We start from the raw sequence: 24777 nt of genomic DNA, 5'->3' as shown, positions 1-24777 counted from the left end.
GAACTAGGTTGAGTGTCTGATGGGAGTTGGGAAAAAGAAGAGAAGAGGGGGGATGGTTCCTACCACCGAGATGTAGCGGAAATGAGGCTGCTAGTGTTCGAGAAAAATCTAATGGCCTAAATGGTTGACAACAGCTGCCAAAGTAGCTAATGTTCCAAGTCCAGCTTGGGAAGGACCCAAAAGTGCACTTCACAGGTCACAAAGGCGGGTCTCCTCCCCTCGGGCAGCCTGTGACACACAAGATGGCACAAGACCTCAGTGTATTGAAAGAGGCATTTTTCTGAGTGATACTGTCACCTGGTTTTGTTATATTTCTTACAGCTGTTCTGAGAGTAGGAAATAGGTAAAATAGTCACCAAGCTCCCTGTACAGAAGATGGCAGGAAAAGGTGGGAGGGGCAAGATGGAACAAGAAAGGGAGTATGTTCTCAGGAACAAAGAAGATGAAGGAGAGGCAAGCTCCAGGGGACTGCCAGAGAGGGACACAGCGAAACCAGCAAGAGGACTTCTCCCGTTGACAGGCTGTCTTTTAATTTTCCAAATTAGGTAGGTAAATGAATACAATTATTATATTTATCCTAAAGTGATAAAATGTGAAGCTTTGGCTCAAAAATATTTTAATGCCCATATAGTTCAAAGAAGCATATCCAATCCTGACTGCACCACATAAGAGGAAGCTGGGGCTTTCCGTAAGTCAGCCTTGTGAGCAGAAATCAGATAAACCAGGGACAATGCCCACAGTTCAGAGGGATGTCATTTTAATATCTGAAAGCAGTGTGATGTTCAGCCAGTAGGCACTGTACAGCCAGCACACTGCTTGTTTACAGCAGGCATCCGTTCTGAGTGGTTGGTGTCTGTCCCATACCAGTTGTTAAATATTTTGAAAATCATCTCTATTAAAATAAGTGTGGCCCTAAGAGATAGGGAAATATGAAAGAAATGCAGGATTCCTTCAACATCAAAGGTCTTTAGAGTAAGGCTAGAATATGTTAACATACGTTAAAAGTTTAAGGAATGCAAAACTCAATAAAGTGATGTAGCCAGCTCTTCACCTTTGAAAGGAAAACACACGAAGGAAACTTCCCACTGTACAAAGACTTTCCAGGATGGAAAACTAGTATGGTCAGATTCCCTGGGTGCTGGCTGGCAGCTAGTCATGTTCCGTGCACAAAGGCAGGGTCTACTTGCACTGGATTCCAAACCCTTGACATTCACTGCATTATAGAGGAGAAGAGAAAAATCATAAATGTAGTTTTAAACAAAATGCCAAAATTAATTTCACCACTTCACAGTTCAATTCCCAGTGTGGCTTTTTAAATCTGAGAGCCAGAACAATTGCCAACCAAAAGACGTCCACCGTAATGAAGAAACCACACGGCTGAGGGTGATTTGGTCCATTGAGCTGATGACGGTTCACTACTAAGGCAGCTAAGGAGACAGTGCATAAGCGCTCAGACCCCTGGGATGGAGTCAGAGTGTGTCCTTGGAGACAGCAGCAAGACGTCACATAGTCCCACAGAAAGGCCAACAAAAACACCGTGTCCCCCTTCTACCCACAAACAACTGTTATTAGCCCTCTCCCAGACATCTAGGAAGCAGACACTGTAACAAATCTTCAGGCCAGGAAGTCCTTCCTGGTACCTGGACTAATTCCTTCTGTAGCAAGCTAAGCTCCTTCTCTTACTACATCCCCAGTGAGAGCTACAGAAGCTGCTTATCCTCACGTATCATTCTGACTTTCCCCTGAATTTCCTGTCTTAAACGACTCCAAGGTCCCTTTGGGCCCTTGTAGAATCCAAGGTTCTCACTGAGCTATGCAGGCTGCTGCTTGAGAGTGAAGGAGACACAGCCGGGTCAGAGGCACCTTCCTGGCTGTGACGGTTGGCGCTGCCAGTGCCCAGATTGCTGTCCTCCTGGTAGCAGTCCTCCTGACAGCCTCTGGATGTGACCAGCATCCCCAGGGGAGGCAATCAGACCGAGGCCCAGGGCTGCCTAGGAGCCTGCGGATCCTAACAGGACCTTTCCTCTCCTGCTCCCCTACCCCACCCTTTAGGGAGGGGGACCTCACTGAAGGAATCCTCAGTGGCAGAACAGACCCATATGGCTCGGCAGCCCAGTAGAGAGTTCAGAGAAACGTCTGGATAATGGGAAGCTAAGTCTTCAATGGTGGTGGTTCTGAGGGGAACGAGAAGGAAGAGGAGGGGAAGAGCCGGCAGGAGGCAGCCTTCTGCTTCCACATTCACGTCTGCTGACTGGCTGCTGCTGTGGGGGTAGCCGGATGCCCTCCAATGAACACCAAGAATAGCTGAATGCTTCGGCATGGCTTTGAGATGACCAAGGACACGGCCAGTCTTGCTTCTTCTCTGAGACACTTGCCATATTCTCTGTTACAAGAACTTCCCTGAGGCACCTCATGGCCCAAATCTTCCATCCCAGCAAAGATTCTTAGTTGAAGAGACTGAATAAAAGTGTTACAATTAGACAAATAGGGAACACATGATTCATTCCTGCTTTTAACACAATACTTTGAAGATGTCACCACAATTTGGATCTGGCTATATTTTAAGTTCATTTACAAGTAGACTAGTTCTCAACTAAAAATAACCATGTGAGTTATACATTTCGACAGCTGCCTGGATTTTCCTCTGAAGGAAACAGGATTCTATATTTCACTCACTTTCAGCACAGATTTATTTTAACCCATTCGATGAAGAAATAAACCATCACTCCCACCCACTGCCTCAGTTTCTCCTCAGAGCAGTCTCAGGGGTAAGCAATTTAGTCCTTATTATTCCCATTTCACTGCTGAGCAAACTGAAAGCCAGAAACAGTGCTCTGTCAAGTTATACACGGAATGGAGAGCAAGACCAGGTCTCCTGATTTCTAGTTTTCTTGAACCAGAAAAGAATGACAGCCTCAGATTTTTTCCTTCAGTTATTTGGCTACTTAAACTTAGATGGTGTTTGGACTGAATTATTTGAGTAATTTGGGTACATGGCCTACCTCAATGCAGGCAAAGATGCCTTAAGTCCTTCCATTTTCTTCATTAATCTGATTAAAATTGATCTATGCCATTAGCAAATGATATATAGAATTTAGTTTCTAAAGTAAGAAAACAGTTATTATTTAATGTTTCAAAATCTTTACTTGTTCTCATTATGGAAGAAGTTAAAGAATGTATCAATACTATCAACACTATCTGGATATTTAGCAATTTTCCAGTTTGTGGGTTGCAATAACCAAGAGATGCCCTTTAGATTTTGAAATGAGAACAATTAAGAGAACTAAATAGGTAAAGCAAATTTAAATCCCAAAATAATTCTATCCTGACTTTGGACCTGTGTAAACAGACTGCTCAAAACAGCCCATCTGTTCAAATATTTAGAAAACATTTTTACTTTTGTCTTGTGGCTACTACTGTGGGGTTAGTAGCAGTCCTAGAAGTGCTACTTATTAGATAAATTCAACTTCACAACTAAAATAAATTTTTGCCTTCAACGGCATTGCCATTTTCAAAAGCCAGGAATAAATAAAAATAAGCAACTGTAAATCCCTTTACCTCTTTTCCTTTGTATTTCCAGAATTCATACTGAGAGCTTTCCAGACCGTGGTTTTGGGCATTTCATCAGATATATTAATCTCAGAGGGGTCACATCTGAAATCAATGCTTAGGACAGTGAATATCAGACAGACAAGTAAAATACATGTCTTGGTCTACAGTGACCACAACCCTAGCAGAAGGGGACAGAGTGGGTCTGAGGGAGCCCAGCCAGCAGGTCTCAGGAACTCTGGGAACCAGCTGGAGTCTAGTCATTCTTCTGCAGCCACTGAGGTCAGAATGGGAAGAGACAAGGTGGCCCATGTGGTCTCCACAACTGTCCACTCCACCAAAGGGCCACACTGGAGACGTGATGACTATGACGCCAACAGTGTGGTGTCTGGAGCTACTGCTCACCGAGCGCTTGCTGTGTACCGGGCATTCTTCACCATTTACCCATTTACATGGCCAAATCTCTTCCATTTATAGTTCACAAAGGAATATGCTATCTTACCTACTACAGCAACAGAGATGTTTTTTTTTTTTTTGGAGACACATTCTCACAATGTCACCCTTGGTAGAGTGTCATGGTGTCATAGCTCACAGCAACCTCAGACTCTTGGGCTCAAGCCATTCTCTTGCCTCAGCCTCCCAAGTAGCTGGGATTACAAGCACCCGCCACAATGCCTGGCTATTTTTTTGTTGCAGTTGTTTAGCTGGCCTTGACTGGGTTTGAACCCACCCTTGGTGAATGTGACTGGCGCCATAACCACTATGCTACAGGCGCCGAGCCACAACAGAGATTATTAATATTTTCTTCTTGAAGGCGCAGATACCAGAGTTTACAGGAATTAGTTACTATCCAAGGTCAAATAATAGTAAGTCAGAATCAAGTCTTTGAACCTGGTCCTTGGTCTCCTAGAGCCCAGAGTACTCTGAAGTTTTCTGCGAGTCGGATTATCTCCTAAAATGCCAACAGAGGACGCAGTGTCCTGTTCCTACTTTGCCACCAGATAATTCAGAGCCTATGACTCCTTCTATAACAACTTGTAGAAAATTTATTAAGGACCAAATAAAAAGACTTTCTCAATTTCTCCTGCTGTGTAAACCATAACCAGCTCAATTACTGAGCAATGAATTCTTCTGGATCTAGATTACCCAGCCCCCCACCTGCAACCTCTGTGTTTTGTCAGCCTGCACATGGCTCTCCCAGAGCAGACACAAGACGGCAGGAGCAAAACCAGAGATGGGCTGGTTCAGCTTCCTGTGGTCTGTGGTGAGCAATAGGTTATATAGAAAAAGAGGCTAAAGTCACGGGCAGAAGTAAGAAACTTTCAGATCCCAGTTCAGCTCCCCCTTGAACCCCAGGGTTTACAGATGCCAAAGCCAGGCTCTCCTGAACTGTCTCGGCCCATCCCATGGGAATTGCATGCTCTCAGGGCTGAGAACTCTGGGAATAAAGACCACATCCTACTCATTGTTAGAAGGTGGCAAAGAAAGGCAGGAGCACTGGTTTGAAGAATAGACAGATCCGGGTTTGAATTTTAATCTTTCTAGTTAGCAGCATTGTAACCATGGGCAACTTACCTAAAACCCTAGTAGCCAGTTTCCTCATGTGTACAATGGGGACAGTGGGACTCATTTGGAGAGCTATCGTACAGGTTAACTGAGAGCACAGGAAGAAACCTTCCGGCACAACCCTGGCACAACCTCCACTACAAAGCCAGAACGTTTATAGAATAATCCAAACAGTAAACTCCTCCATGTGAGCAGAGGTTTGGAGGTTTACCTGAAACTGTTGTTCTTTCCAGGACTACTTAGTAACTTCCTGCTCTCTAAGGGGAACTTGTCTCCCCCCATTTCTAACATTTTCTCAGCCTCCTAGAAGAAAAGGAAACATTATTATATGTTAGACTATGTAAGATCATTAGTCTTCAGCAGCCTGTTCTTCCTACCACCATGATTCCTACCTAATTTCCTTTCTCATTTATTATAAAAGGATATAATTAGGTTCTTTCACAGATTTAACTCTTCACAAAATGAGATACAACCAGATATATGTATCTGTGGAATACTATGGGGGGGGAGGGGAAAGAACGTGAATCCAAGTAAACCTAGATCTAATGACCAATGTACTGGAAATACAGAGGACAGAAGAACATGTTAAATGACACCAAGGGATACATTTTGCAAAATCCAAATGGTGGAAAGCCTTAGAGGTCCAAAACCAGATTCTTCAATTATAAAAAAAATGTGGGCTGGGTGCGGTGGCTCACACCTGTAATCCTAGCACTTTGGGAGGGTAAGGCAGGTGGATTGCTTGAGCTCAGGAACTCGAGACCAGCCTGAGCAAGAGCAAGACTTCATCTCTACTATTAGAAGAAACTAGCTGAGTGGTGTGCCTGGAGCCCTGTAGTTCCAGCTACTCAGAAGGCTGCGGCAAGAGAATCAGTTGGCTGCTGTCAGCTGTGGTGCCACAGCATTCTACCCAGGTGACAGGGAGACTATTTAAAAAAAAACAAAACGTGAAGGGAACCCTTAAAATGATTTAAGAAGGATATCAATCAATTGTAATAGATAGTCCTTCTTTGAATGCTAATTCAAATACATAAATTACTAAAAATAATACAAAGGCAATTGAGGAAATATGACTACTGACTGTCCTTTCTACTTTTGAGTGTTTGAAATAATCTGTAAGAAAATGTTTTCTTAAAAAATAACCCCACTAACTTAAAGAAAATAATTACAGGGAATAAGCATATATGTACAAAGATGTTTAAAGTAGTCTAAGTAATGATAAAACTTAAAACTAAAAATTTAAACAAAGGAAAAATGTTTAAATTAATTTTGAGAAAATGATACTATAGAACATTATCCATCCATTAATACAATAAATATGATTATATAGATACACAGAAATATGAAATTGTCTTATGAGATCAAGTTGAAGAAACAAAATAGAATATATATACACATATTACAGGGTAGACATGAAGTTTGTGTACAATTTACTATGGTAAACTATGTTTTTTTGAGACAGAGTCTCACTATGTTGCCCTCGGTAGGGTGCCATGGCATCACAGCTCACAGCAACCTCAAACTCTTGGGCTTAAGCGATTCTCTTGCCTCAGCCTCCCAAGTAGCTGGGACTACAGGTGCCTGCCACAGTGCTGGGCTATTCCTTTTGTTGTAGTTGTAATTGTCATTGTTGTTTAGCTGGCCCAGGTTGGGTTCAAACCTGCTAGCCTCGGTGTATGTGGCTGGTGCCATAACCACTGTGCTGGTGCCAAGCCATATGTTAAACTATTTTAAATTGCACATGAACTTCATGTCTACCCTGTATATATAGATACAGATATAGATAATAAATACGCAATTATTACAGTTATATGAGAACTATATTAAGGATTTGAAAAGAGCATAAAGAACTGAACATAAATGTTGGATGTTGAGGAGGTAAAATTTTGATGTCAAGTCTTTATCTTTTTCTTTTATTTCATTTAGCTTTCTAAATCATTTTATAGAAGAACACATGTATTAATAAATAATGCTTACTTCAGAAATTGTGGAAAATGAGGAGTATAATGTCTACAGCGACCTCAAACTTAACATCCAAAAGAGATCTCTTGATTTTCTACCAAACCTGCTGTTCTGTGGGTCTTTCTCATCTGAATAAATAGCCCAGCCATTCATCTCATTGTTCAGTCCCAAAATCTATGAGTCGTCCTTGATTCCTCTCCCACCTATGCCCTCCATCCATTAGCGAAACCACCTGTCGGCTCTAATTCTGCCACTTTCAGCACCTCTACCTTAGCCTCGGCCGGCAGCACCTCTAGACTCAACTGTGGCCACCGCCTCCTCTCTAGTCTCATGGCCACCACTCTGACCCTTCCAGCCTCACTGGCTTTCTTGGTGTTCCTCAAACAAACCAAGCTCATCCCCGCTTCAAGACCTTTGCACTGTCCATACCCCAGCCTGGAATGTTCTCACTCCCAGATATTCTCAGAATTTGCCCCTTACTTTATTCAGGTGTCTGCTGAGATGTCTCCTCAAAGGAGTCATCCCTAACCACCTGTCACTTTCTTAAAACATATCACTACCTAAAATTTCACATATATATAAAATTATACAAATATATGTAAAATTATAGCACTATAATCAAGTAAACAAATATATACTTGTTTGCTTGTTTATAATGTCTCCCCGCGAGAATGGAAGCTCCATGTGGTCAGGAACTCTGTCCTGTATACTACTGTGTCTGGAACAGTGAGAACAGAGCAAACATTCAGTAAATACTAAGGAAGGAAGATAATTAATTAAAGTATAATCTTACCAGAAAGACATAGAGAACCACAATAATTATTTTGGTCTATTTTCTTTCATTTTTTTTCTAATGTGTGTATACGTGTGTATATTTGTATACATATATGTATTAATAATATGTGTATATGGAAATTTTTTAGTAAAGTGGAGATTCTTACCATATGTTCCATTTTATATTCTCCATGTTTTTCATATAAAGTGGCAGAAACATGTCCACATATCATTAAGTATTCTTTAACTTTGATTTTCAAACTGTTACATAATATTCTATTATAATTTTCCTTTGTATAGTTGTTGTTTTTCATAACACCATAATTTAAATATTTGGCCCACATGGCTGATTATATCTTTCAGTAATTTAAATATTAGAGTTGCTGCGCCAAAGGACATATACATTTTCAAGACTCTACAATTAAACTGTTCTCTAAAGAGACTTATGTAACTTACACTCACATTTTTAGTATATGAGAAGACCATGTTGATTACAATCTTGTCAACACTGGTTCTTTTCATCATTTTAAAAATCTCTGCCAATTTGATTAAGTGAATGATGCACTGTCTTTCTTTAAATTTCCATTTCTTTGATTTTTAGCGAGAATGAATTTTTTGTCATAAGGTAATCAGCCATTTGTATTTCTTCTTTTATAAATTATCCATTTCCTTTGCTCATTTTTATTCCATTATTATTCTTATTAATTTGGAAGAGTTACTTGAATAGTAAGGGTATGAATACAAGTCTTGACCTGTCATTTTTTTATAGAAAAGATAAATTTATTTTAGATTACTTTAATTATTTAATAAACACATGCCTATATTTTCCTTATGAAAAAGCCAGAACATGGCAGATAAAATCAAAGTCCCCTTTTGCCACAAAAGCGGGTCCCCCTTGGTGCCCATCATCGTTCTGGACCTTTCCCTGTGCACTTTTCACATAGGCACACGCCTATTGAAACTCTGCAGTGTAGTTTTATGTTGGACTTTTCCCTCTCACATACACTGTACTGCACTTTGCCCTTTGTACAGCTCACTTTTTCTCTTGAGGGGAGCCTTGAGGGTCTTTCAATATTAGTTCATATTATTTTTAAATTTTATTTATAGAGTTTTGTGAATCTGAAAACTTCACATTTTATGTCATGAATTCCATCAATATTCCCTTTACAATTTTCTTCTATTGCTTTTATATTTATAATTATTAAAGCTTATTTACTAGTACATTTTTTTAATTCAAGATATTACGGGAAAAATCCTTTTAAAATGTATTTGGTAAATTCACAACTCACAGGTATAATGCATGCTATCTTGGTGAGGGGAAACTGCACAAAAGCAATCTATGTAACTAAACGTTTGTATCCTTGTAATATTCTAAAATTTCAAAATTAATTAATTAAAAAGCATTCGAAGGAAACACTTCTCAGCTCGCTCACACCTCAGCCTGGCACTTTCATGTTGCTATGCATTCTTCTTTGCAGGTATAGGCCATTTACAGAGGCTCCATTCTGTAGATGACAAGGTGCAGAGTGCTAAGGGAAATGAAGAAGGACAGAAAGTCCTCCCCAAGTTATCTTTGCATGGTGCTAACTATAGCATCATCTGGAATTAGATCCATAACAAATGCTTTAGAAAATAGTGGGTCCTATATACTTGTTAAATTAGACCTTTTGGAAGAACTGGAACCATTGGATCTGATAATGACAGTAGAGTCTACATTTACATTCTAGGTGTGAACCTGGTGAGTAGACTGTAGACAAAACAAAGTTAGAAACAACTGATTATCAAATCCAAACCCGAAGGACTGGAGCAAGAATCCTTAATCCATTCTTGGCTGAGAACATCTTTGGGATAATCTTCCCAGCTCCTAAACATAACCCTTGGGATTCTAGACATGCTGACTTTTCATGTGTTCCTGTGACCTATAATTTGAGGCCCCAAAGCATACAGTTAGTACAAGAACTCTGACCTCCTCCTCCTTGGCCTTCTTTTTGGCATCATCCAACTTCTTCTTTTTGCTTTCTGGCATGAGATCATCTAACCAGCTCAGCTCTCGCTTAGAGAAGCAGAGATCCATGACTTTCCTGACAAAGACCAAGGCTAAAACCTGAAGAAAAAAAAAAGAAAGAAAAATAAAGAAAGAAAAGGAAAGAAAGAGAGCGAGAAAGAGTTAAAGGAACTACTTTCCTTCCTAAAGTTAAAAGCAGTCTTATTTTCACAGCAGACTATGACATTGCTAGCAAATGCACTTTGTAAATTCAAACCTAACAGGTAAAAATAAAACTCATACTAATCATAATACAGGATAGTTGTCATTTATTGAATACTCTCTTTGTGCCAGGTAAGTGTTTTACACACAATATTTTAACTATCATTATAACAACTCTGCTACTTAGAGCAACTAATTTAATTCCCTCATTGAAAAGAGAAACCCCTGGTCTGCAGCTGACTGGGGCAGCAGTTGGTGGAGTCTCCTGGCACTCAGCCCTGGTGGAACCAGCCACACCCAGCCTGAGCCTGCCTCCTGGTCAGTGGTTGGTGAGACCCTGGGGCACTAGCTTTGTTCCCAGATGCTTTGCCTATATCTTCTCCACTGCCCACATTCTTGCTTTATGCCCACATGGTACATTTCTAGTGGGTTTTGTCTCTGCCCTCTGGCCTGGTCTGACACTTTATAGATGAGGAAACTAGAGAGAAGTGACTTGCTAAAATCTGACAGCTGATTTCCCCAGTGGAGATAGGATAGGTACAGCAAGTCTCAACTGCTGCTCAACTCACTCTCTTTTTTTTTTTCTTGAGAAAGAGTCTCACTCTGTCACCCTGGGTAAAGGGCCGTTGTATCACAGCTCACAGCAACCTCAAACTCTTGTGCTTAAGAGATCCTCTTGTCTCAGCCTCCCAAGTAGCTGAGACTATAGGAGGCTACCACAACACCTGGCTATTTTTAGTAGAGACAGGGTCTAGGTCTTGTTCTTGCTCAGGCTGGTCTTGAACGCCTGACCTCAAGTAATCCACCACCTCGGCCTCCCAGAGTGCGGAGATTACAGCTGCGAGTCACTGCACCCAGCCCCTGCTACACTTTCTTCCCACAAAAGCCATTTTAGCCAAAAGGGAACCAATAATAACCAAGAATGACCTGCCTGGGTTGACTGGTGTTCACCAGCTAGACAAGGAATGAGGCAAATTAGCCTTTTTATATTCAACCACATTTCTATCTAATTTTATTGACTACTTTGCTAATAAATACAAAATTAATAGGATTCCTTCCAAGAGTTCCCAGGAATTTTCTGGTTCTTAAACGAAATGCTCAACCTCTGAACATAACACAAAAATGCAGAGCCTTATATATGTTCTAACAAAATTGCAAAACCACCAGGAGGTGTGGATCTAGGGGATTAAAGAAAAAAATTAAAAATAGAATTACCATATAATCCCGCAATTTCACTCTTAGTATATAACCAAAAGAATTAAAAGCAGGGACACCATCAGTTATTTTTACACCCATATCTGCAGCAGCATTATTTACAAAGGCCAAAAGGTGACTCCAACTCAAGTGCCCATGGACAGGGGAATGAATACACAAAATGTGATATGTGCAGTGAAATATTATTCAGCCTCGAGGAAGGAAGGAAATTGTGACATATTCTGCAATACGTATTAACCTGGAAGACATTATGCTAAGTGAATAAGGCAGTCACAAAAGGACAAATACGATATGATTCCAATTGCAAGAGGTACTTAGAATAATCAAATTCACAGAGACAGAAGGCAGAATGATGGCTGCCAGGTGCTAGGGGAAGGGGAGAATTGGGAATGTGTAATGGGTGTATAGAATTTCAGTTTTGTAAGATGAAAAAAGCTTAAAAATTGTGGTAAAGATGGATGGTAGTTATGGTTCTACAATAATGTGAATATATTTAGTGTCAATGAACTATACCTTTAAAAATGGTTAAAATGGTAAATTTTATATTTTACCACAATTTCTAAAATTAAAAATAACAATAATAATTTATACATACATATATATAAGAAAACAAAACCTCACCATCATTGGGAAAACAATGGCAGCTGGAGACGCCTTGATGACCCAGAGTAAGACAAGGCAGGTCAGCTGGATGAGGGTGAACAGGTGCACTTTGCGCAGTGGCACGTGCCGAAGGTAGATAAAATCTGGCTGGTGCTTTGCAGGCATCCCAAAGAGCTTCAGACGATCAAAGAACTGAAAGGAAATAGCTGACATTTATTTTCAGGCGGCTTCTCTGGACCAGAAGCCATGTTAGACCTATGCATGTCTCTGGTGTCACCTTCTCTGAGAGGTACACTGTTTCCACTAGACAGAAATGAAAACTGAGTCTCAGAAAGAACAGGTACTTTGGTCAATGTTGGTAAGTGGCAGAGTCAAGATCTGAATCTGTCTTTTCTAATTCTAGGTTCAAATGTTTCTCCTGTTTAACACTGTGATTCCCAAAAGAGCTCTCTCTTGAGGAGTGTTGAAAACGAAATAAGCTAACTGCATCTTTTCACTTATTATCAAAACGAACTCTCTTCCTTGTTCTTTGAGGGGTTTGGCGCTATTTATTATTTATAGGGAAATGATAAAACGAGACCTCATAACATTATGGATATAGAAAATATGATCATCCTCATAAAATGGAAAACAGAGAGCCAGAGATTAAATAACCTGCCCAAGTCACACTAGAACTTAGTACCTAAGAATGGCCTTTGGATATTCAGTACTAACACAGAAGAATCAGCGTAAGTTATTTTATGACCTGGGGTGCCCAAGTTGTTGATGACAAGCTCCTGATTTTCTCTGTTTGAAAGACTCAGAGGAATGAATTGGTAGGCAGGAAAAGGCAGAGTATAACAGGAAGTGACATCTGCTTATCTGGGGCAACTCCCACTACTCCCCAGTTTCCTCCGCCAGTGTGCTCCCAGAATTAAACTCCCTTCTCTCACTCTTCAGCCTGGCGTTAACCCAGAGCTGTCCATGTGAGAAAGCCTGGCAAAGTCCCTAGTGTTCAATGTGTGCCAAACTGTCCGTTGCATAATTAATGAACAACTGGACCCATGACATCATGCCAGGCCACCCTGAAGTCTCTGTACTCTTCTGCCAACAAGACTGTAGTTTGCCCCATATCCAAAGAAATTTCTAAAATAGCCTAACTGGAAAGAATGGGACATAATTTCTCAGGAGCTGGTGGTGCTTCTGTTAGGTGATGTTCTCTCTTGCGGGGAGAGAAGGACGGCTTGGCCGAGGGTGCAAGCTCACTCCTAGAATTCTTTAAAAGCAAGAAACGACTACACACTCTTAGGTGGCATGTAGCAAAATGTCTTTATTTTCCACTCCCCTTTATTGGGAGCTAGTCACGTACACCACATTGATCAATAATCCTAACATCCTCATTTCTTATCTTAAACTATAGAAAAGAAAGAAAGTCCCGGAAAGTGAGATAGCCATCATAAGATTAGCCTAAAGAAAGAAAGTCCGGGAAAGTAAGACAACCATCCTAAGCTAGCCTCAGGCTATTCCTCTTGGAAGACCTAAAAGAACAATACATTATCTGACTTCTATTGTTAAAGTTAAAGGTTAGGATAAACAGAGGAGGAAAACCTTTCACTTCTATGTACTCAATTAAATTTCTGAGAAACTGGCTTCATGACTGTTTTCTTATGGTTTTGGAGACCCTGCAGTTACGATGGAGTATTTTACTCAACATCCTTAAGATGAAGTTTTTTCTTTTCACTCACATCAACCTTTGAGTCATGTCCTCTGCACAGCTGGGCCATTTCAACCCTTATCTAACAGGCTGACTTGACTGCACAGTTGGGGTTCCCTGTAGGAGGGTTTTACGCCTGGCCTGCAGGCCCCCACCATGTTTTCCCAGGTCGCTTAGGGCTTCAACAAGAGCAAATAATACTCACAAGTCTTTTCGCTCAGTTTCTGGAATTAAAAGAGCACATTTCACTTAATTTTTGTGGGGGTTTACCCCACAGCTTCCGTTGGGGAATGACCTGTCCTGGACAGGACAGGTGAACTCACTGTTAGAAGACACTGCCCTACCTGAAACATACAATACCTGGATTCCCTGTAGTGAAGAAACTCCCATGTAGAGGAAAACTCCATAGAGTACTGGCATTGGAATAAACTGGAGACAAAGGGCAGAAAGACCAGAAGTTAAATCTGGTATCACAGCACACTCAAGACTAAACTCCTGAACTCTAAATCTCTGAGAATGAAATAAAGTCACTATAAGCATCATTTTATATGATGTCTTTCATATAAAAAGACATCATATTAAAGCTGCCTTTACATATCTATAAGAAAAAGCAAAAGCAGAAACTGACAATGATAAAAATCATTTTGTTCCGAAGTGGGGTGAAATGTGAGCTAAATCATAAGCCTCATATATCACCCCTGGCTGGCCATTCCTGCTCCATGGGGATGGGAAGACAGACAGACACAGACACACACAAACAAACCCTTCCTTAAAGGAAGTGACACCTTTTAAATCTTCTAGGATCACACAATTATCTCTTTAGGGATTTAGGGTATTTTACTATAGACTAAAAAAGTTTCCTTTATTTTTGTACTGAGCAGAGACTTGAGGGTAAGAGTGGAGAGGTATCTTATCACAGAGGAAATTACTTGGGGAGAAATACTAATATTATTATATTGCACTTGAATGTGTACTCAGCATTTGAATATGACTTTCCTTTCACACTCCCAGCATCTTCAGAGCAACTCTGAGGTATGGAAATGGAGTCTCTAGAACCAAAGCAAGGAAAATCTCAGAGCCAAAACTAAATTTGACTTGCTTTCATTCTAGGCCCAAAGAACATTCCCCAACATAATTCCTCTCAAAATTAAAAAAATCCCCCTATTGGATTCTATGTTGCTACAGCTCTAGAGTGACTAGCTATCCTAATTCAGTGATAACCTTGTTTATAGAACTATTAAAAGGTGTCCTGAAGAATCCTCCTGAGACACTTATAGGAAGGCCAGGTGACAGCCCCCATCATGCCTTCATTATATTCTCGGAGGAGCAGCACACTTTGGGACCCTCCAGATTGCACCTAGACAAGGGGTGGGAGAAGGAGTTGGGCTGGGGCAGTGAGTAGAAGGAGGTAGGGGGCATGAGGACAGGTGGGTGGCAAGGATGAGTGGTTCAGAAATCTTTACCACCCCTCTCAATTCTCACCCGTGAAGAGCAGCTGCAGTACAGGTTGGCACGGTTGAAGATCTGCTAAAAGAGGGAGAAAGGAGGCGAGGGAGACCAGGCTCTAGCACGGTGGGGGCCTGGCAGTCCAGCCAGCGAGATTTCCTTTTCACCCTATTTGGCTGGATGCAAGCCTTACACCTACAGATTTTTTTTTCTCATGTTCAAGGTATCTTCCACCTTTCAAAAAAAAAGAAAAGCCCTCTTTTAGCCCTATCTCTGACACTAGCCACTGCCCTTTTTGTTCCACTTCTCTGAGAAACCTCTTGAAAAACTTGTCTACACATGTACTCCTACGGCCTCAGCCCCTGCTCACTCTCCAGCTACCTGCAACTGGACTTCTGCCCTACAGTTCCACTGAATTCCCTGATTACATAGCTCCCTACCCCTGCCCTCAGGTCTGTGGAAATTTCTTTAGTACATGTTAAAATACACCAAATCCTTCAGGAGATGATTATGTGATTACAGCAGATTTAAAAGGCATCATTTCTGTAAATGAAGTGTGTGTGTTTGGGGGGGAGAGGGTTATCTGTCTGTCTGCCTGCCTGTCCATCTCCATGAAGGAGGAAGAGCCAGACAGCGGTGAGATTTGTGGCCTGTGATTTAACTAACATACGTAATCATTTCATTTCAGAACAAAATGATATTTATCATTGTCAGCTTCTGCTTTTGCTTCTACTTCTAAATCATGTAAAGCCTGCAGAAGGTAAAGCAGTCTGCTGAATCTGCTCTTGCCAAGTTAGGTGTCCCTGGTGATAAACTCGCTGGTCTTCGTCTTTCTAGCAGCTTGTAGCCAATCCCTCCTTCTTGAAACGCTCCCCTTGTTGGGCTTCCCTGGCACCACACCCTCCTGGTTCCCCCCACCTCTCTGGCAGCTCCTCCTGAGACTCCTGCATCTCCTGCTCTGCCCTAAAGCCTGCTTTTGTCCTTGGTCCCTCTTCTTTTTCATACCTACCCTTCTCCCTGAGTCATTTCATCTACTTCCTGGGCTTCCAACACGCCCCTTGTGCTCCTGACTCTCAAATTTATATTTTAGTCCAGAACCCTCCTCAAGCCTCCTCATTCAGATGACTCCCAGACATCTCACTCGAAATCTGATTACAGCCCCACTCTCACAAAATCATACAGCCTTCTATGTATTTATAAATGCCATCGCTCTCCACCAGATGGTAAAGTCAGAAACCTGAAAGCTTCTTTGAATTTTGTATTTTCCTCACAACTGTATTTCCTCATTTCCCCATTCCACAACTAGTCAACCAGCAAGACCTTGGGCTCTGCCTCCAAGAAGCCATGCCCTTTTATCTGTCCCTGCGACCACTTTCCTTACCCAAGCCACCATCATCTCTCACCTGTAAGCCTCATTGGTCTCTCTGCTTCTGTTCTTCCCCACCCCTAAAAACTTATTCTCTAGACATCAACCAGAGTGATCCTTTGAAAATACTAACTGTCCCTCTCCTGTTAAAATCCTTCAAAGGTGACCCTTGCCAGTGTCAACAAGCCCCTCCTGCCTCTTCCATCTCATCTCACTGTGCTCTTCCTTGATTTACATCTCTGACCACGTAGCCCTGATATTTCCTAGAACACATATCACTCTTTCCCTCCTCGGGGCCTGACCAGGCTGCTTTTCTCTCCTCCCTCCAGGCTGTCTCCACCATCTGTGGCATGGCTGGCTCTACCTCATCTTCAGTGTCATCTCCTCAACAAGGCCTTCTTTGACTACCCTAAACAAAATGGAACCCCCTTTACTCTCTGTAGCAGAGAGAACATTATATATTTCCTTTATATTACTTACCACATTCTGTAATTATCATATTTATTTTCTTAACCAATTTTTTAACCCCTTAATATCTATCTTACCCTGCTCTTTTAGGGTAGGGATTTGTACATGCATCAGTTTGACGCCACTATATTCCCAGCACCTAGCACAATTCCTGGCACAAATCAGGCATTCAATATTTGCCTTAACAAGAGAATGAATGTTACCTTTAAGATAGCTGTCATAAAAACTGAGCATCCCATCAGCACAAAAATCATAAGGCCTGTCACTCTCTGTTCTCGGATGCCTAAGAACTTGGGTTGTTCTCCAGGAGCAGAGCACTCAGATTCCAGCTTGAGGCTGTTCACATGTGTAATAGATAGGACAGTTGCAGCCACAAACCAGGGTAGGCCCATGATGGAGCAGACACCCAGCATGATAGCCACCATCAGTAGGTCCAGGTGGTAGCCACAGCCTTTCTGTGGAGAAACAGAGTCTCTGTTACCCTTAGATTAGCCATAGTGGAACATAGAATAGTGAGCTAAGGCTCTCAGGTCCAAAGTATGAAAGGGTATATTGGTAAGAAGGAAGGGGTCCAGAGATCACAGAAAAGTCTTCTAACCCCTCTTGGTTTGGAGGAAATAAGAAAAAGAAAAGTGTTAGCTTACTTCAAGTCTCATAAATTCAAAGATCCATTCTTCCCCAGAGACCAAGCCACACTGTGACCATTCTAGATGGTAGACACTACAGGAATTGGAGATAATGTCCTTATTGAATTCCTATAACACAACCCCAGATTTTAATGTTGCCCCCTCTGTTACCTCCCTGGGGTCCTTGGGCTCAAAGTTTTGGGAAATCCTAGCAAGGGACACACACCAGTTGGAGAATACCTGCCTCTAGGAAATAGTGGCTGAGGCTCTGATCTGAACCTCAGGAAGACAAGCTGTACAGTTGCCTAACGCAGAGCATATAGCGATAGGGGCCACCAGGCCACCTGTACACCTGCCTATAGGTTTGAGAGGACAGTAATGGAGTCCAAGCTTCTTTCACATCATACCACCATGCTCTACTCTAGTCTCATTTCCAAATCAATCTTTGCTATTAATGGAGGGAATGGAAACCTCTTATGATCCCCTTCTATGACTGTTTTTAACCCAGGTTCTATAGTTCCTCATCTAGATGGGCTTACCCTAAAATCAAAATGTATAACAGGTTGCCATAGCAGTCTTCTAGGTCAGAACCTCTTCTTACCTTGAGCTTATGTTCCTTCCTGTTAATGATGACAGCTGTGATCTGTTGGTCCATGAATATCAAGATGGTGCAGAGAAGAGCAGGGATAATTGCAGCTATCACAGTCCACCAGGGATTGGGGCCAATGGGATTAATAATCCACCCTCGATCATCTCTTGTTGGCTAAGAGAAAGAAAACAAGGAATTATTTTTTATATTTTAAATTAAACATAGTCATAAACAGATCAAACTGGATCATACTATCTACATTTCTTTTTACTCTTGAACAAGAATCATTTTTTTAAAAAAAAAAGTTCAAAATACAGCAGCGCCTTAGGAAATCTATGACCTTCTCCCAAATCTCCTTTGAAATAGCCAATCCTCAATTATCAACTTTCTGTGGAATACTCATTAATCCTGCACTTTCACTTACTCTCTAAGTCCCTGTACAGAGAGAAAGCAACTTTATCTCAACATTAGCCCAAGTAAAATATAATGAACAACTAAATCTTTTGTCAAAAAAATTTAATGACTTTCAAAGACAAATATAAATAACTCAGATTATCTTCCTTACTACTTCTCTCCAGAAGCCATGTAATGTGTGTCTACAGCACAAACAAAGCAAACTGAAGCCAGCTGCATGTAATCTCTTGGGCTTGGAGTGGATCATTCCAGGAGCCCTCTCTCATCAGCAGCAAATCAAAGGCCCAGGCATCAGAGACTTGAGATGGAGCCCAGAACTGCTGAACTTGGACATTTGTTTGACCTAGGACCCTCTTCAATGCACCTGTAAAACAACTATTTATAAATATTATTGGGATGTTCATGATATACCTAAACTCTTCTAGATCCTCAACCCACTTTCCCCTGTCCCTACCCAGTATACTCTGGAGAAGACAAGCTTACCTTTTTTGGCAAGTGGTATTGAAGGACAGAAGGCCAGGGATACAAACTGACCCAGACTTGACCCCAAATTCAATGAACAAAGAGCAAAGACTGTTATATCTGAAGCATTTGGGTCCCTATTAGTAATGACTCTAGGACTCAAAGCCTCTTCAATAACACTACCAAGTTCCAAATTATGAATGAGTTAGCTTCTAGAAGTTTGCAGACTCTGTGTTTCTTTAGTAACAATGTTCTAAGTGGTAGTTAAGTTCTTAGACCAATACCAAAAGTTGTTAAACCCTTAAAGATATTATAGACCTTAGTAATAGTACTAGCCTTTAGATTGAGTCTTGGCAGCTGGGAGCCAAGTGACCTAACAGGGAAGGGAAGAAGGAAGAAGACTCCCTCTCTGTCTCCTGAAAGTGGAGCCCGCCAAGAGCAATATTTTCTCTGACATTTTCCCATTTCTCATCTCTCTCCTATTTCCCAGAGGCCTTTTGCCAGATGTTCCAGAAATTCGGTGCTTCCTGACTATCTTAAACCTACCCTCCAGGGAACCTTGACAAGGACTGCCTAATGCTTTCCAAGTACCTATTTTCCATAAAATCCTTTCCTCCTTCGGGGCTGATCTCAGTTAGGTTTTAGAGTAGAGGTTCTCAACCTTCCTAATGCCACGACCCTTTAATACAGTTCCTCATGTTGTGACCCCCAACTAAATTATTTTCGTTGCTACTTCATGAAGTAGCGTGAAAATTTAGAGAGAGAGCTGACTGTGCTTATTCACACAGGTGAGAATGCCATATTCTCTGAGGGGTATTATAAGGGGATGTTTGTTAATTCATTAATTTCTAACTAGTGGAATTTCAACAAATTGAACAAAACTTAAATTTCTTAGACATCATGGAAAAAGATACTTTTAATAGGCTTACTTTACGGAGACAGAAAAGAGAAAGAGAAGAAAAGGCCTGCTGCGTGGGGGCATTTACGAGTCAGGGATTACCTCGTTCCTGCCTGCTTTTTCCGCACCTCTCCCATCTTATTTCATAATTCTTCTCAAGACACTGAGTATGCCCAGGTTTTCTCTCCTTTCCCCCCTACAGGGATCTATGGAATTGCGCACAGCTCTTCTACCTGTTACTCAATTAGTCCCCAAACTGAAACAGATTTAAAGTTCTCAGGTATTAACCATCTGTTTCACTTTGTGTATAGGTTTTTTGAAAAATACTATGAGAGTTATAGAAACAAACAGTATGGTAGGGTTGAAATGATGTCATGATTATTCCAGCAAGGGTCTAAGGCTCCCGATGAGGTCCCTCTTAGTTCCATTCTCCTTCTACAGGGCAGGATCATTCAGGGGAGGGTGGAGTCCCTTCCCTTTTCTGCCCTTCCTAGTGCCCCTAGAGAGTGGATACTCAGAGAAAGTGCTGTGATAAGACTTGTTCCTGGACCCATGTTTCCCCAGTATCTGGCATACATTTATGTAAATGTGCATATTCTATTGTTTTAAATGTTGACATATTAAAGACAATAAGTGGTATTAATGATAATAAATAATACTTTTCATTCATTCAACAACCTTAGTTTCTCTGTTCTCTGACTTTTCTGACTTGAACTTAGCTAAGTCTGAAGAGTTCGCTTTTCTGAACAGCAAGGTGTGAAGAGCGGGTTTGGATTTAGGGGATAGTACGACTCATCTTATGATTAGGATGTGGAAGGCCTTTGAAATCAACTTGGGATCAGATTCTATGAAACTACATGAATGGACCAAGAACCCTGAGATCTCTTTACCTTGAACACACTGGGAACCTGAAGCTTTGGTGATGGGACTCCAATCAAAAAATCAATAATCACCATTGTGAAGATAGTGAGGAAAACAGCAAAGTCGCTCACCATGGAGCGTACCTAGCATTGAGAAAGAAAAGTATTTTAGTAGGTTTAAGACAGTAGAAAAGAATTTAGTATTGTAAAAAGTTTTAAAATCCTCATTAGAATGCTTTCATTCTGCAGTTGTACTAGTACGAGCATATTTAAACAACAGGAACGTATTAACACACCCACATTGGTTCAGGCTCTAGTTCTGATCACTTGGAATTACATTTTAACTCCAAGGTCCCTAGCACTAGCCAAAATTACGCTTTAGCCAAGATCCCTAGCACTAGCCAAAATCTCAGCGGTGGTATCAACTCCACTTCTCCCTCGTACCAACATCCAATCTATCCGCAAGTCCTGCTGGCTCTGCCGTCAGAGCACCTGCAGAATCTGAGCACTTCTCACCGCCTCCACTGCTCCCATCTGATTGAAGTCACCAGCAGCTCTTGTTTGGGTACCTACAGCAGCCTCTTAACTTGCTCCTGCCTTTGCCCTCTACAACTTTCTCATATAAAACTTAAGTTGGATCATGTCAGTCCTCTACCAAACCCTGAAATGGCTTCTGGTTTTACTGAGTTAAAAACCCCAAAAGCCTTCTGGGTCACAACTGGCAGCCTTGGCTTTCCGGGCCCAGATCCTACTGCCCTGCTGCTTGCTCACTCTGTTCCAGCCACGCAGACCAGACCTCCTTACCGTTTTCTTAAGCTGTCAGGTTCACTCCCGCCTCTGGTTGTTTGTACTTGCTCATCCCTCTACTGAGATGCATTTCCTCCGGGTAATCAGATATCACCTTCTCCATGAGATCTTCTCTGATGATCCTACTTGAAAGTGGCCACCACCCCACTACTTCCTGTACTCTTTCCTCTTTTATTTCTCTGTAGCTCTTATCTCCATTTGTTGGGGATTCCTGTCCAATTTAGCACCTGCCCTAGGTGGACTGTCCCACTTCATGACGTGTGCCTGCCTTAGTCTGACTTCTAACAGAGACAGAGCAATAAAGATAGTGTGTCTTAATCACCTGGAATATCACTGGTACTTTACCCTGACTATGCTTTAAAGCCTAAGATTTCCAGCTCCTCCTCATGTTTCTTTTTTGTTTGTTTCAGTTCTTCTCTGCATGTTATATAAATTCTCTGAATGTTCACCACCCCTCTACCCACCATTGACATCCTGGGGCCCAGGGACCCTGCTCTCTGAGCTTCTATGGCACTTACACCCCAGGTTGGCATCCAACTATTTACTATTGTTCCTTATGGCGCCTGGTCGTTTCATGAGTTTCCCCTGCCTATGTGATGACAGATACCAATTTTTGAACTTCTTTTGCAACCCCCATAGCACTTAACCCAAGCCTGACCAAGTAGTCAGCACCCAGTTGCCACTTGTTAACTATTCGTCCAGACAGGAAATAGAGACCCATAACTTATTTAACATGTGCCTCCCCAAACTATTGCGCAGGCTCACTGAAGTCTGAGAACGTATTTCCGTCATGTACATGTGTACAGTAAATAGCTGATCATCTGAGTCCCCCACCCATTCACATGTCCTGTATTGTAAATGTGCCTGATTGAAGCCTCACAGAAAAACCAGCATCTCCTCCAGATTTGAGCTTCCATCCTGCCTGCCTTCCTTTCTGTATGTGTAAATGTAGCTGTTTATTTAAAACAAGCAATAAATTATCTCTCTCTCTTTCCATCACAGGCAAATACTCTCCCAGAACATTTCATATAGTTTCAATAACAACCGTGACTGGTGCAACATAGAATCAGTGCAACCTCTTTCAGGAGCCAAAATCGAAACCTGCCAGGCAGGTGGGTACAGGCAACAGGCTCGGCCTTTGCCCAGGCCAGGAGAAGCAGTATGTCAAAGGCAGCATGATTTACCTGTCTTTGAACAGACTAAACAATATCTGAGGAAGAGAAACCAAAAGAGAACGTTGCCTGAAATGAAACATATATTCCCAATACCCTCATATGGCTAATATCCTTGGCATCTGGAAGATTCTAGAAAAATAAGAACAAAGGTAGAAGCTCCCAGGCAATGCTGAAGATAGGCAGTTTGGGGTTCATTTGCATTTGTTTTTTAAATAGGGTCTTAAATATGCATTGGTTCTTAGGCAGAAAAATCCTGTACGTTCTGGAAGTGTTCTGTTGCCTCACAGGGCTCCTGATTCCAGAGAAAATACCTATGTTGCTTCTGTTTGTTCAGATGCTCCACAGAATTCCTTCTCCCACCAATGGGATCTCACTGCCCACCACACGCCATGGAGTCTAGCATACCACTGTCCCATAGAGGTGCAATGTTAAGCCACATGTCTAAGTTTAAAATCCTTAGTTGCCGCATTTTAAAAAGAAAAACTAGGTGAGATAATTTTAACAATATTTATTAAATTATTAATATTTATTAAATCAATGTATCAAAAATATTATCATTTCAGCATACAATCAATATAAAATATTGATAAAATCCTTTATATTATTTTTAGGTACCAACCCTTCAAGATCTGGTGTATGTTTTATGTGTACAGCATAATCCCAATTTGGACAAGTCAAATTTCAAGTGGTCAATTACAATATGTGGCTGTTGACTACCACAGGCCTAGAGAATGCAGTGCAAACTCTTTCAGGGTGACTTTCTGAGTGCAAAATCTGCATGACACTATAGCAATGATCTACAAATCAGCTTAAGGGTGCAGAAGCTTGTTCTGTAACTTGGAATTTTTGACCTAAAGTAAAGGACAGAGACACATTTTATCTCTCCTCTTCCCCCGGCTCTGCCCCTGTGCTTGGCTATCTCCCCGCAGAAGATACCTACAAGATAATAAAAAACATCCTTTCTGTGACAGACAATTTTTTCAGCACTTATTTAGGGTTCATAGCTGTAGCTGAAATTTGAATTTTTAAATATTCTATAAATGTTACAGATTTAGCTGAAGGTGGCTCTGAGTCTTTTGTAGGTGGGTGTTGTGAATGGATTTGTTTTTTGAGGAGGATGGAGGCATGGACTGGAAAGTTGTGAGATTCAAGAGTGGAAAAAAAAATGGGATAATAGGGCCAGATGTGGCAGCTCATGCCTATAATGCCCACACTTGGGAGGACTGCTTGGGGCCACGAATTCAAGACTAGCCTGAGCAACACAAGAATCTCTCTACAAAAAAAATTTAAAAATAAAAAAATTAGCCCTAGCTAGGCAGGGTGGTATATGCCTGTAGTCCCAGCTATTCAGGAAGCTGAGGCAGCAGGATACCTTGAGCTTAAGAGTTTGGGGTTGCTGTGAGCTATGAAGAGGCCACTGCACTCTAGCCTAGGTGACAGAGCAAGACTGTCTCAAAACAAAACAAAACAAACAAACAAACAAAACAGAAAAAAACACCCAAAAAAGGCAGGCAGCCATAGTGAACTATCATATGTGTTTAGGCATCAAAAGAGTTAAGTTTCTTTTTTTTACTTAATGAAATTAAATAATTCATAGCTTATAATCTTAAAATACTGATTTGATGCCATTGATTTTCCAAAATTCTATTTATAAAATTTTATTATACACATAGTATCCTTCTCCACCTTTCTTTTTTTTTTTTAGAGACAGAGTCTCACTTTATCACCCTCTGTAGAGTGCTATGGCACAGCTCACAGCAACCTCCAAATCCTGGGCTTAGGTGATTCTCTTGCCTCAGCCTCCTGAGTAGCTGGGACTACAGGTGCCTGCCACAATGCTCAGCTATTTTTTGCTTAGCATAGGAATTTCCACAGGAATCAGTGGCTCGAGTAACAGAGTGGGACTGCTTTAGGACATCCAAGTCAGCATTACCAGGTGACTCCACTGGGCACACTTTAGTAGAGAGTCACTGTAGCATGAGCTCCCACCTTCTGCCAATCTCATTTATTCCCAAATTGAAGAAAATATCAGATGAGACAAAGCAGGAAGCACACTCTACTAGGATCCCCCATGGCATACCACCTTCTGCTCTGTCAC

The 24777-nt window shown here is 41.4% G+C and overlaps 1 protein-coding gene across 1 annotated transcript in view; it reads right to left on the bottom strand.

Annotated features, from left to right (window-relative positions):
• Positions 1-1581: 1581 nt before the first annotated feature.
• The window catches only part of SLC4A8 (solute carrier family 4 member 8), a 99935-nt gene continuing 76739 nt past the window's right edge, over positions 1582-24777 (bottom strand). Inside the window, exons 17-25 of the mRNA XM_003790391.1 lie at positions 20728-20841; positions 18076-18237; positions 17052-17303; positions 13929-13997; positions 11894-12067; positions 9818-9955; positions 5327-5418; positions 3559-3654; positions 1582-2457 (exon numbers count right to left, since the gene is read on the bottom strand). Of these exons, the coding sequence (XP_003790439.1) occupies positions 2445-2457; positions 3559-3654; positions 5327-5418; positions 9818-9955; positions 11894-12067; positions 13929-13997; positions 17052-17303; positions 18076-18237; positions 20728-20841 (1110 nt within the window). The 3' untranslated portion in view covers positions 1582-2444. The remainder of the gene's footprint in view (positions 2458-3558; positions 3655-5326; positions 5419-9817; positions 9956-11893; positions 12068-13928; positions 13998-17051; positions 17304-18075; positions 18238-20727; positions 20842-24777) is intronic.

The sequence above is a fragment of the Otolemur garnettii genome, unplaced genomic scaffold, assembly GCF_000181295.1.
Source record: "Otolemur garnettii isolate 467f Iridium unplaced genomic scaffold, OtoGar3 scaffold00043, whole genome shotgun sequence".
Taxonomy (NCBI): domain Eukaryota; kingdom Metazoa; phylum Chordata; class Mammalia; order Primates; family Galagidae; genus Otolemur; species Otolemur garnettii.
This window is presented reverse-complemented; position numbering and strand designations above follow the sequence as displayed.